Here is a 14,649-nt window from a genome sequence, read left to right on the forward strand (position 1 = left end):
CATTTCAGTGTGAGCGTCGTCGCCTTGTAATCAAGGTGTCCCGGGTTCAATACCCGGTGGAGGCTAATAGTGCTTCGGATCTCACTTTAAACTTTAGGCCCAGTCCCGATTAGCCTTACTGTGCATAAAGTGGATTTAAAACATCAAATCAATCAACATTGTACTTGTTGTGGAGATGGTTTTGCTAAATATTGTGTACATTTTTGGCATTGTATTATTATATTATTGGTCAAAACATTTCTTTGACAGTCGACAAACAAATACGAACCGCTTCAGTAATTAACATTTTCTACTACAGTGTCATTAATGTGTCATATTCATTTTCATATTAGGTCTATGGAGAGGAATTTTGTATAATGTTAACGTTATGGAACGGCGAAACCAACTGTTGAAGGGGCCACTCCCCCCTTCCCCTCCGAAGCCCAGTACCGCACCACAGGATCTGTCACTGAGCCCGACAAAATCTTGCCAGACAGTGCTCGAAATGCAAATTCGTAGCCGAAAAGGGAGGGGATGTTTGATCGATTTTGGAAATACGAGGGGGTACATCCTTGTATGGATCAACATGGAGACAATACAGTAGGTGGAGGATGCTCAATATGAAAATTATTCTAATTGGGGGTATGATTTGTGAAACTTTCTTAACTGGAGGCAGCATCCCCTACTTCGACCACTGATGCCAGAAAAGATGCTTTTGAATTTATTACTGCACATACATATTACTTATTGTATTTGTTGCGTTTGTACAAGAGAAATATTCAGAAGATTTGTAAGGAATATTTACAGTTAATAGGATGCCTATCTAGTCTATCCCGTGTCGTAATACAAACTTTATCCCTTTCCTACAAAATAATAAAACTGTCCATGCCAACCGTGATTTTATAATGTGGTTGCATACATATACACTAGCGACATTAGTGCCACTGCTCCGACGCCAGGGTTTCAAATACCTTGGTGGATCTATAAGATAGGTAATATCGTTTTTCGAGGGTTCGTGAACAAAACAAAAAGTAAATTATTTTAAAGTCCATTTTATATTCAGATACGTTAATCGGGACTGGTCTTAAAGTTTAAATCGGGATACGTACCACTGTGCAATGCACCTTCACAGGGGATCAAACCCAGGACCTCTTTGATTACACCACCATCGGTGAGGCCCCTGAAATCATTGAGGAAACTTGTTCATCATGATGTTCTCTCGCCCTGCGAAAGTTTATTGGTGATATAGGGTGACATCCTACACACGTCTTCCAGACATACACACGCGGGCACACCCCTCCCCTGCACACACACGATTGTATGCTTACAGCACATGCTGTGCTCTCCCAGAAAAACAATTCTAAATCCGCCTATGGATATATCTGCTATCAAATAATGAACGTCACTTACCTCGACAGTTCCTTGACATAATTTTGCAACAAGGTTTGCAATATCTTCTGTTATGCCTTCTTGTTGAATATCAAGAGTCTGAAAGTTCGCACGTTTCACTCTCGCAATTCGGATGGAATTCCTCTGAACTTAAATCGACCTTTTCTGACGTTCTATTTGTGGAAGGTGAAGCTTCAACTTCCATTTTTTGTTTCTTTTTGAAATAATCTAATAATATATTTCTCCTATTTTTTCTATCCATCTTTAGTTCCACGTCAAAAATCTATTACACACGCAGAAACGTAACACACAACACGACCACTTCGACTTGCTACCTTGCAGACTGCAACTCGCTACAACCCCAGTGAACACCAGGACTTGGGACAAAGATACCGGGCGGTCGAATGTCTGAACCATGCATCCAGCTTGGTCCAGCTCAAATTACGTCACCAGTGTTGACAGCAACCAGTAGTGTTGGCAACTGCTAAATTATTTACGCACAAATTCAAGCGAGATCTTTCACACATGTTACAAGAAAATTCAATAAACTGAAGGCTGGAAATTGGTTGCGAAAAAAATATCTAATTTGTAAAGAGCACAAGAGTAAAACGTATAATATTTTGGCATATTAATTGCTTTTATTTTGTTTATGAACTGAATGGGCCAGTTGCGCTATATAACGCATCCCTCCCTTCCTCCCGGCATGCTATTGTACAAAACATTGCTTGCCTCCTTCGTAAAACCATGCCTCGCTACTGCCTGCAACAATCATTATTATTATTATAATTATTGATATTTTGAAATAAATATGCATCCAGGTGCGAAATAAGATTTTGACTTACTTTGCCTACTAATTGTAGTGATTCAAATCTCACAGAACTTTGCTCTGCTGGTATAAATGGTATAAGAAGGGGAAAGAAAGAAAAGGGAAGTTAGCAGCACTGTCGTAACAGGAAAGGGAGGGTCATTCTCCTAAGAGGGTCATCGTGGGTGAAAGAAAGGGGAGGAGGGATTCCTTCAGTTCGCATTCCAAGGGTTGCGGCTCTTTTCTTGACCATACTGAGAAGGAAATTCTCCTTCCTTTTCAGTGACTAAGGAATGAATGAATGCTTGTGCATTGCTGTAACTCAACTCCAGTATTATCAAAAGTAATTGAAGAAGCAATACATTTCTCATTGCCAAATGTAAACATTTTACAATATTGGCAATTTATGAAATAAAATGTATTTCTGCTTTGATTTTTTTTAAATGACGAAACCAATGGGGGGGGTTTTAACCCCCACCAACCCCCCCCTGGGCACGCCACTGTTAACATTCCTTCCTTCTAAACATAGCGCGCTACGAAGCCAGAGGTCCCGGGTTCGAATCCCGCCTAGGACTTGGCTGTCTGTGTTTGTCCGAAATGAGTAAAATCGAGAATACAGTAAAAATTGACATGTGTGAAAGTTTGAGAAATGTGTGAATGACGGGGGATACTGACGAATAGGGGCATTCCTTTTAAAAAGAAAAGTGGTTAGCACATCGCGCTACAACGCCAGGGGTCCCGGGTTCGAATCCCGACCTGGGCATGGATGTTTGTGAGTGTCCATTCATCAATTTCATCATGTCATCACTCATCCCCATCTTCGCAATTAGCCAAAATTGGCACAAAAAGCGAAGTAAAATAAAGACAATCAATCAAAATCTTCTAAGCAGAAAGTAAGTACTTGCAATAAATATAGTTTTTTGTTGGGGATTCTCTAAATTGAAGTTCAAGTTTAGCAAAGAAATTTCTTAGCTAAACTTGTATTTCATTTTTAAAAGATAAAAAGAGGTAAAGCTAATCCCTGCACATTGAAACATGCAGTGAAGACATATCGGGTACGTGAAGGTAGGGTCTCACATATTCACAATCTCAGCTATCTGTGCTGATGTGATGAGCTCCATGCTCCGGACGCCTTTACCCCTCATCAGGTACCCATTTATTAGAGGCTGAGTGAACCCGAGAGCAGAAAGAAAATACCTAAGCTGTAGTTTCACACCTTGCCATTCCCTTTATTGTTTTCTGATTCAATTTGATTTAATTCTCGACTTTTGTTTTATTCAGAACACACAAGTACAAATATCTATATCTTTTCCAGGATTCGAATCCAGGACCCCTGGCGTCATAGCGCTGTCCACTGAGCCACGGAGGTCGACCCTACTGAACCACCGCGGTTCTTTGTGTTTCATTTACTTTTTACCGAGTTTCAGTTACTTAAAGTAACAACTTGACTTTGAAGCAAAGATTTCCAAAACTAAATCTCGCTTCGCTTTCGATTCAAAGGACACATACGTATCACGTGTTACAATTACACCTTAAATGACAGACTGACAGCACGCATACTTTCGTATCGAAGCCAAGGACGCTTTTTTCACCTCCCACAGTGATCTAGTTCGCTGCAGAACGTGTTCGAGTGCAATAGAACCCGCTTGCCTTGCTCGTCTGTCATTGGTCTCTTCGGACCCGGTTAAATAGTTACGCCGTGGGGAGGTACGTGCAGGTTACCCAACAGCTTGATGCCACACCCCTTGCTTGTGTTTTTGATATTTATATCCGGCCGCAGGCAGAACTGAATGAAGATTCTGATAACATACCAGAGGTGATATCACCAGAGCTTCGGGCGCCGAGGCAAAGAATGCGCCGAACGGGAAAAAAAATAATTGAAAAGAGTATAGTTGTAGCGCGCTGTGAAAGTGTCGACGATCCTATTAAATCAATATTATTATCAGCTTCCAAAGAAAGACTAAGCATCCTTGCACTACCATGTTACAGGCCAGAACAAGAGAGAACTTAGGTAGATGGTGATAAATGGAAGCACGAGAAGCAACACAGTTTCTATACGTTATGATATGTATGTATATATATGTGTATGTATGTACAATTCTTATGTAACGATATATACGCATGTGGTGAATTAATATGTTGCTCAGAGTGGATTGATCAAATAGAATATCGAATTTAATATATTTTCTGTTTTGCTGACTACAAAAAGAACCCATAGGCTCCTGATTTTGCATGTCCATAGAGAGCAGGTAAAAGATGAGTACGCTCATAAAGTTGCTCACCAAGGATATCCTATTGCACTGTCACAATAACAATAACAACAACTATAATGTTGAATAGTGAAAGATGACCTAATGTTACTTTAATGAGACGGCTGGTGCCGCATTTTACAAGTCTATTTACGTCGGTCTTAATAGCAGCAATTTGTATTCCTAGTGTGAGGGTATAGTAGTTCCCTGGGGTTCGCGGACCCCAAGTTGTCGTGCGAAGCCAAAGATCCCAGGTTCGTACCATGGGCAAGGCATGAGTGTATGTCCTATCTTCATTTCATCTGTCGGCGGGATTGTCCCCACCTTTCCCCCAGTTCGAACACTGCTCTTTGCAGTTATTACGATGTTGATGATATTTAGATGTCATTGGTGAAAGAGAAAATACAATGGTACACATCCTCACATGTTGAGTATGTTTAGATGTCCTGCCCGGTAATTGAGTCACCAAGCGTCCATGGGGCACGGATAATGTGCCTCAGGGTTTAGTATCCACACTATTAAAAAAATGGTGCTAAAACATCAGAGACAGTGGCCCCACATTACATTTTGGCTAATGTTTAACCTCACTGATGTTAAAATATGAAAGATGAATGGTTATAATCAACACCATTTTAGCAGGACTAAGGTTAAACATTGACTGAACTGTGGTGTGAATCTCTTGGGTCCACTCTTTGTGTCGCTTTAACATCAGTGTTTGATTTCTTCAATTTACTAGTGACACTTTCCTGATGTAATAAATCAAAGATTGACACGCGAAAGTAGATCGGGACCAGATCAGCCTTCAAGTCTTTGCACGAAACTTTTCGCAGACTGAAATTAGTTCATCCTCAGAACCCAACGCTAAAATAAAAGAGCCAGGTATGTTGGCAGTTTTCTTTTTACAGTGCTGCTAATTGAATAACGTTACTAGTGCAAACATACAGCTTCCTCTATTACATCAGCAATAAACACGATCAAGTTCGTGGGCTAAATGCAAGCCATGCTTCCTAGTTCAGAAGAGAGACCCACTTCCCGCTTCTACTTCAGTTCTGGCGAAACTACTTTCTCTTGCTCACAGAAGCCGCCTTTTCTGCAAGGGCAGATGGAAAGCTTCAAAGAGAGAGAGAATATAGAACTTTGCTTCCACTTGGTAATAAATAACGAGGGAAAATAGATCGAAATCCATAATAAAAGCTACAGAGACGGATAGAAAATGTGGTTACCTTGTACTGCCACTCAATGTGGAAGATAAATGCACAGTTCGGCACTATTCGGAACAGTGATTTATCCACACACCCCTAACACCCCCCCAACACCCTCCCAAATTTTGACGAACACCCCCCCCAAGCAGAAAAGAGGAACACACCCCCTGCAGGGGGGTGTAAATATGGATTATTATATCAACAATAGAATGACAATACTTCAACATAAAGGAACCATTTGTAGCTCTACAAGAAGCGAAGTCCAATGGACCTTTCGATCAACTACAACCAAAATGTCAAAGAAGGAGGGTAGAATGTTCAGCATAGTGATTTCCTGCAAACACCAGCTCCCTTACAAGGCTTCACTAGGAAAGGGACACTGCCATCTGGAGAATGTCAAACTGACCGCTAACCCTCCTTCCAGGGAGCACATACCGCACACAGTGTTGACAGTTCAGCGTTTGAATACCTAAATAAATATTTCTTAAATACGTTACAGGTTTATAAATTCAACCCCTGAGTCAATGAAATTTACATTTCGTTTCATTTTCCTTTCAATTCTTTCCATGGGCGTCCGGAAGGCTTCCGCCCCCCGGAAAATGAAAGTCAACCAGAAATTATATATTTTCCACATATAATTTCATTTCAGCCATAATAATATGCGTTAATTATTGCATGAATGTGTTAAATTCAAATTTAAGCAATGTTTTTTGAGGGAACAATACTATTATTGGGGAAAATGTCCCTTGTTTGCCCCCCTGTAAAAAAATACTTTCCTTGTCTCTTGCTGTAAAAAATCCTGCGGACGACCATGATTCTTTTATGTGAAAAATGTACGATAAAAGTAAGGGAAAAAATTCAAAGATACAGGTTTGACTCTTGTAGTGAATTGTTTTACAATGGTTAGCAACACTATTTTCTGTAACTTGGGCGAGATGGATGATTTTGGAGTGGTAGAGAAGAGAACAGTCAAATGCCTTAGGTCAGTCTCAGTGTAGCATCTCAGTTTGTGTGTTGTCGTTCTACTTAGTGTAACAATGTCTAAAACTTTACTGCAAAATTGGCTGAAGAAGAGAGAGAAATTGAAACCAGACAGAAAGAAACCGAAAGTGGCGAGTAGAAAAGCAGTGGTAGGCATAATTTCTTCCAACGGATATTGATAAAGTACCCCCGGGTTCGATACCCGGCGGAGGCACATAGTGGTTCGGATCCAGTTCCGATTAGCCTTAATGTGCATAAAGTGGACTTAAAGCACCAAATCAACCAACCATTCATAAAGTACCAATATAAAATTTACTGACCGAGTATTCAATATAAAACGGCAAGAATTTCACGAAGAACCTAAGTGATTCATTCACGTAGAACCTAAGTGATTCATTCACGTCTATAGTTGATGTGTGTGACAATTTTTGTGGCCTTAAGAGTTCTTACCTTTGTAAAATAAATTATATTTTATAAGAGATTAGAAAGAGAGTTGTAAAAGGTGGGGGGAGGTTACGCGGGGTTTGCCTGGGTGCAAAGGACAAATGGTCTGCCAAACAAGCAAAACAGATATAAACAGAAAAGCGTTAACGTCGTAGTGCCCTGTGAAATTACTGGCACCCTATTAAAGTTATTGTCAATTTGCAAAGATATAGATTTAGTAAAAATTGTCTTCCTCTTTTTATCTAGTCTGTTCCCCGACATAATGACATATTATTTTTTTCCCCAACTTTTCAGAGGAAGCAAAGGAAGTATAAGGAATTAAACATAAAAAGAAATTTTATTTACATTAAGTCCCAAATTTATATTTGACCATAGGCGCACCAGTGGGGACACGACGATGCATGCCACTGCTTGTTGGAAAACTTGGAGAGAGAAAAATTTTGCTTGTTTCATTGTGCTCTTTGTGTTGGAAAGTGAAAAAAATGCTACTCAATTTTAAAATAATTTAAAATAAAGCATTACCTCAAATTAGAAGTGAAAATTCCTTGCCTTTCCTTTGCAGCTAACGTGCCATGCGTTTATTTGCACATGTTATTTAGTTTTCTTTTAAGGCAAAGAGGCACAATTCCCTAGAGTATCTCGTTCAGTATTTGAAAGATAAACTCTCAACAGCGGCAAGCATATTTTCCAATGTTTTGTGAGGGTAAAAAGACTTCAATATGAAATTCCTTGATCGATTTCATTCAAAAGCAATACCAGATGTCTATCAATTGATAGATTGATTGAGTTGGTGTTTTAAGTCCACGTTATGCATAGTAAGGCTAATCGGGACTGGACTTACAGTTTAAAGTGGGATCCGAACCACTCTGAGCCTTTTCCGGGTATCGAACCCAGGACCCCTTGATTACAAGGCGACAACGCTACCACTGCGCCATGTGGGAGGCCCCAGCTGTCTATCAAACATGCATCTCAACTTCCCACTATATTTTAAAGTCTTCATGGCCATGCTCTAGAGTTTCATTATTTTATTTCAGTTTGTGAATCATTGTTTAAACAGAGATTTGAAATCACCAGCGGCATTTGGAACTCACTCGCAACATAGAACTATTAAAATTATATATATGCATATTTCCTAACTGTAACTAGAACAGGAGGGGGCAGGGGGCATGTGCTGCGGTAAAGAGGACACCGAACGAGCAAAGCAAGATTGTATAGAGTACACATTGTGGGATACTGTGAAATGAAAGTATTGTTGCTATGTTTAATTAATAATGTGCATTATAAGTTTGCAAATAAATAGTTCTAAAAATTTTCTTGCTCGCTTCGCTCGCAGTATTGTCATTTATTTAAGAGTCATATTATATCTGCAGATACATGTACTTATTACTACTACTTCAGACAGGCAAGAGCGCACGCACCCATGCAATGCATTCTCACCGATATTTCATCGATGAATTGGGAACCCCTCACGATAATATGTGAATTACACCTACGATAAGAACCATACAAATACAGTAAAAAAATATTGCGCAAGTGTTCCTAATCTCTTTATAATTAGCTTAAGAATTGCATTAAATGATCCCTGGTAATAATATGTTTAAATTTTGTGTTTTTCAATGTTATCTCTTGTGTTTGTCTAACGATTGATTAAATCAAGTACTGAACTGTAGACTGAAATGTTAACATTGTAACAAAAATATATTTTCCATCTTTTCCAGCATTTGACATTTTTTTTCTTCTGAAATGTTACGTGAAGGGAAGGGAGGGGAGGGGGGGTTAATCTCTGGAAACATCTATGAACAAATTGAATTAGGGCAAACATTTTAAAATGGTCCAAAATGTGCACTTAACATTTCCAAACTTACACCCCCCCAAAACTTCCCAACACCCCCAAAGGGAAAAATCCTGGATAAACCCCTGATTCGGAATGAACCGGCGACACTTCCCGAACATTACTCAAGGAAATTGAACCGACAGAACATTTCCGTTTTATGGAATCAGTCGAATAATATCATCTCAGCATATTCAGTTAATACAATCATAATTTAATTGCATTTTTGAACATTCACGTTTTCAAGTTTTATAACATGGTGACACTCGGTTATACTTGTACATATTGTACATTGCATGCCCACAGCTGATTATGAACATCTGTTACAATTTATAGCTCTTGGGGAGATGATATATACATTCTATAATATCACAACGCTTCGAAAGAAGTTACTGGACTCCCCCCCCTTCCCACCGCGCACCGATAAATTTTCAAATAGAACACTGGTACTACTTAGACGGCACCTATGAGATTAAATATTATTATTGAAATTGTCAAAATTAAGGAGAATTCTGCATTATGCTAGTCGAACTGGGATATTCTGCGCATATCATTTATCAAGATAACATAACCCCACAGCGCTACAGCCCTTGGAGGGCCTTGACTTACCTACCGACTGCTGGTCTCCCTCCCACACTGTTCCTCCGTGATCTGTTATAGCGTGGAGATCTTAGACCAGTATTGGGGTGACGGGTGATCAGCCCGACGAACCCAGCCGTTGTTGTAGGTCTTCTTGACCGGGTTACGCTCACTCACTCGGAGCTTCCCAATTTCCTCACGATGGTGGGTTGCCACCGGCCCTATACGTAGGCCGAATAAATTCAAATCAGAGCCGGATTCGAACCTACGCCGTCCCGCAGCGAACGATCTCAAGACGAGTGAACGCCTTAACCCGTTCGGCATTTATCAAGATATTAAATTTAATTTTCTGCTTTTGTGTATAGAGGGAAGCATATGTACTATATAAAAAACTTTATTATAGTTTTTTGAAGATAGAAGCAAAACAGTATTAGTATGTTCTACACTCCTGATAAATCTGTTTTTTTTAAAAAAAATAAGGTAACAAATATTTTGAAGAATGTCATAACATTCTATTAGTATTATGTAAACCGAAGACTATATATCAACAATCTCTTGATATTGAGCAAATTCCTCAAAATGGACGTAACTAGTTAATTTTTTTCAATAAACTCAAAGATTCGTTGTTGTATTACGAATGATGCAGGGGATAGATTCTAAAATTGTGATTTTCTTCTTTTCCAGGCGATTTTTGCGACGCTTGTCGCGATTTCATCGGCCCAAATAGGAAGCAGATATTCGAATCAGGATGCCGTAGGAGTTCCCCAAGGAGCGGTGTATGGCGGTGGTGGTCCTGGACTCCGCACCAGACCTCGCTTACGCAGCGAAACCGCCAACGCACCTCAACGACCGCAAGCCAACCCCGACTCTTCAGACGAAACTCCGGTGCAAAGGTTAAGACGGCCGATAACAAGGCGACTGCTGCGTCCGAGACCAACCCAATCGGCACAGATTCAACAGACTCCAGCTCCACAAGGCCCAGCCATTCCTAGCAGGGCTCTTCCAAGGAGACCGGTCATTCCTGGAGCCGTCCCTGGTGCAGTTCCTCTACAGTCCCAAGAGAGGGTGCTGACAATTCCCGAGCGACGTCCTGCTAACCCTTCTCCACAGGCTATCAAGCCCGTCGTGGAAGAGGAAGACGAGTACGACGACGAAGAACCTCAGCAAGACGGTATCATCGGTCCTCAAATCCCGCTAGACATACCGATCCCTCCAGGAGCCCATGCCTTACCGTTCCGTCCGCAGACCACCATCGCTGCCATCCAACCTTCACCGTCACCCTACGCGGTCCCTCAACCGGTTCCGCGCCCCGTTCAGCCAATCATATCTCCTCAGCCGCAAATCGTGCCACGCCCAACCCAACCGGTACGCTCGAGACCGCAGAACCAGGTCAAGAAGGTCCCGTCAGGCTACGACGACGACGTCAGAGGACAGCAAAGACAGCAGTTCCAGCAGCAACCGGTACGTTCCCAGCCGCGTCAGCAGGTCCGTCAGCAAATCAGGAACGAGGAAGCAGTACCGTACGTAAAGTCCCAGAGAGTCAAGAAACCGGTAGCTCAGATCATCAAGAAGTACCGTTACGACAACGACGATGGAAGCATAACCTGGGGATTTGAGAACGACGACGGAACTTTCAAGGAAGAGACGATTGGAGTAGACTGCGTCGTCAGAGGAAAGTACGGATACACCGATCCCGACGGCGTCAAGCGTGAGTACACCTACATCAGCGGAAACCCGTGCGACAAGAAAGAGGAAGAACAAAAGGATGAAGGCTACCTGGATTATGAAAACAACAAGTACGTATTTCCAAACGGTGACGCGATCGACTTGCAGACGGTTGTGAAAAACAGAGCCAGACGCCCAACTGGCAAGTAAACAGAGACATTGTTGGACATTATTTCCCATTCTTAAAAAACATTATTGAGGTTTGCTCTGCAGTGCCATTGCTGAAACAGAAAGAGTCAAATCTACAGCAAAGATGCCAGCACAGTCATCGCTCCCTGGAAGCCATACAGTTACATCCGTGTACATAGCATGTAATTTATAACACAAGTTAATATCTCGTTTATTTTCTTCTCTTCGTCCTAGAAACAGTGAAAATGGCGTCCTGTATCAACTGACATAGGTCAGTGATTGAACTCCTTTCCAAACAATGCAACACGATTTATCATAAAATTTCTTGTTAACTTTTATCACTGTTCTCATGTACTATTGCGTATTGAACAATGATTTATTATGGCAGAGGATGTTTGAAGTTGTAATAAAATGTTTTTGTATACAATTGGATGTTTATATTCAGTTAGACAGTAACCAACTATAGTATTGATGCAAAGAAAAATTTTGAGAAAAATAATAATAAATCTGTTTCCAATTATAATTAATAGCTTTAAGAAAACTTTCGGATTACTATCAGGGAAAGTTATCAAATACAGCTCTAACTATTGTTTCCAATGCAACATTTTCTTGCTATTCGTAAATATTATTGACTTTCTGTCAAATGACTTGGATCAACATAGTGCAGACACCTTGATATAATTTCGTCTCTTGTAATCAACCCCTTGAGATGATTTTATCAAGCATTACATTTTGTTTAATTTTTGTTCTCTCTTAACATTGAGCAATGTAATTTTTTACAGCTATATTTGTCTTACAGTTGTGTTTCATTTGTACAATTTTTATTTCACTTGTTTTGCGTCGATGTTCTGTCTCTTTAAACTAATCGCAGCGATAAGGACTAGATAAAATGGAAGAAGATACACAAAGAACACCTACGTCCACACACACACACACACACACACACACACACACACACACACACACACACACACACACACACACACACACACACACACACACACACACACACACACACACATATATAGCTATATATATATATTTCTCTCTCTCTCTCTCTCTCTCTTGACCAAAATGTAGCACTGTGATTGTGTTTGTGTAAGAGTACAGCTGAATCGAATGTAACTACAAAAGAATATTTTCCGTAACCACACAATTTCAAGAATGGCGCAATGATGGGAATGGAGATTTCAGCAAAAAACTTATGTTACGGCCCCCAGGCACCCCTAAAAAAATATGGTTTTCAAGAGTTGATGGGACGTCACCAGGATTTTTTGGAAGGAGACCAGGTCGTTGATATAAAATGAAATAGTGGTGGTAATAATTACAGAACTACTGTAGTATAATCAGTACCAATTATTATCATTGTTTATATTAGATGTGCCAGGAAAGCAAATATCTGCCAGAACTGTTTTCCTTTATAATTTCATACTTAAAACCATTAAAACACTGAAAAAAAATACATAGCATTTCCCACAATTTGTTATAACTTTTAACCACGTCAGGAAGAAAAATGTTTGCAAATTCAGGGGAAATTGTCACGTGGTTTAAGTAGTGTGACGCTTCACTTAAAAACTTAATATTTTGAATTTGGAACAGACCACTTTCTCGTTGATCTATTTATCATTTGGTTTAAGCGGTAGAATATGAAAACATCAAGTTCTGCTGACCTAGTTTTTACATTTCACTCTACTTTTCGAATTGACTCATTTCCCGGGGAAATTTTCCCCCTTTCTGTTATTCTACTGGAATGCGAATTAATCAAAATGTATTTACTAGCCTTTCCTTTATAGCTTGTCACAAATGTAAGATGTTTAAAATTTTCATACTATGAAATAAACTGTCAGTTTTCAGGGGGTGGTCGATTCCTCCTCCCCTCCCCCACTTCTGATGTCCGTTATTAAACACTAATTAAAGCGGAAATTGGCAATTAATGAAGCGAAAATGAATAAATATTTGGAAAACTAGTAAAATAAATAGCTTGGATTGTAATGCAAATACTTGTTCAGTAACTCACTAAAAGAAATACCGAATGAAAAAGGTTTTGAGTTTAGTTTTAAGTCTATTTTATGCACACTTAGGCTAACCAGAACATGGTCTACAATTTAAAGCGATTCACTATGTCTCTCTACAGAGTATCGAACCAGAGGCCACTCGCTTACAAAGCGACGATGTACTCGCTACGTCATCGGGGAGGTCCGAAATGAAAGAAGCGAAAGTGTTCCAAAATGTGGAAAAAAAGGTGTCAGTTTTCGAAACGGGCACTTAAAAGTTTGTCGCCGACGTAGAAACGCTAATAATAACTAATAACCTTGTCATTATCTTTAAAGAAACAATATCAATTCGTTACTAGGTTCCTTGAAGCATCTTGTAGCAACACGCCTGCAGCCTAACATCAATTTGAACTTGAAAACAGGCAATTAAATATAATGCCAAACGCATACTGGGGAATGAAAATAAGTAGATCAATTCACGATAAACGGATGTTGACCCGTTCAAGTTGTTTTGTACCAATTTTTCTGCCAAGGATGCAACCTTGAATTGCAGGATTCACCGGTTAGTTTCGTCAGCATCCGTTCTCAACTTTCTCCACACTTGTCTTTTTTGTTTCTTTTTTGCACTTTCCTTTTTTGCTCTTCTATGTTTCAAACAAGTTCTAATAATTACCCTCGATTCACTACAACCTTGCACGTAAGAAAAAAAGGCAAGAAAATAAAGCACTACATTTAAATGCAAATGGAAGGAATCTGCTACATCTATTTTTACTTGGGCGTCGCCGAAAAATTTTTTATAGGGAGGATCAACAGACCCGTAGCTAAGGGAAGGTTAGGGAGGGCTGAAGCCTAGGGCACCATTCAAAGCCTATTTAAAGACAACAAAGTCAGAATATGCAACGGAGAAATTTACACTTGGCAGAGTTAAAGGGAGAACAAAACATACAAGGTGTTGCTCGCCCCTTGTTGCCATTGAAGATCTTCAATTGATTGATTGACTGAGTTGGTGTTTTAAGTCCACTTTATGCACGGATAGGCTAATCGGGACTGGACCTACAGTTTAAAGTGGGATCCGAACCACTATATGAATCCACCGGGTATCGAACCCGGGATCCCTTGATTACTAGGCGAAGACGCTGCCACTGCGCCATCGGGGAGGCTGAAGATCTTCAAGTGATGAAGTGACCCTTTTCCTTTGGAATTTCACACAACATATAATATCATTTCAATAACAGTGATTTAAATAATTATTTAAAAGTGTTACAGGAACGTGACAATTTCAAGCTGAAGGAGTGCTCTGTTAAGGGGCAACACTATTTTGGGGAAAAAACATACCCTGATC

At 40.1% G+C, this 14,649-nt stretch overlaps 1 protein-coding gene across 1 annotated transcript in view; it reads left to right on the plus strand.

Moving 5' to 3' along the window:
- Positions 1-11,740, plus strand: part of LOC145995305 (uncharacterized) — an 86,385-nt gene extending 74,645 nt beyond the window's left edge. The window contains exon 2 of the mRNA XM_083131909.1: positions 10,144-11,740. Coding sequence (XP_082988035.1) covers positions 10,144-11,334 — 1,191 coding nt within the window. The 3' untranslated portion in view covers positions 11,335-11,740. The remainder of the gene's footprint in view (positions 1-10,143) is intronic.
- Positions 11,741-14,649: the final 2,909 nt, after the last annotated feature.

This window comes from Lepisma saccharinum, chromosome 11 (assembly GCF_977018435.1).
Source record: "Lepisma saccharinum chromosome 11, izLepSacc3.1, whole genome shotgun sequence".
In the NCBI taxonomy this organism is placed as follows: Eukaryota; Metazoa; Arthropoda; class Insecta; order Zygentoma; family Lepismatidae; genus Lepisma; species Lepisma saccharinum.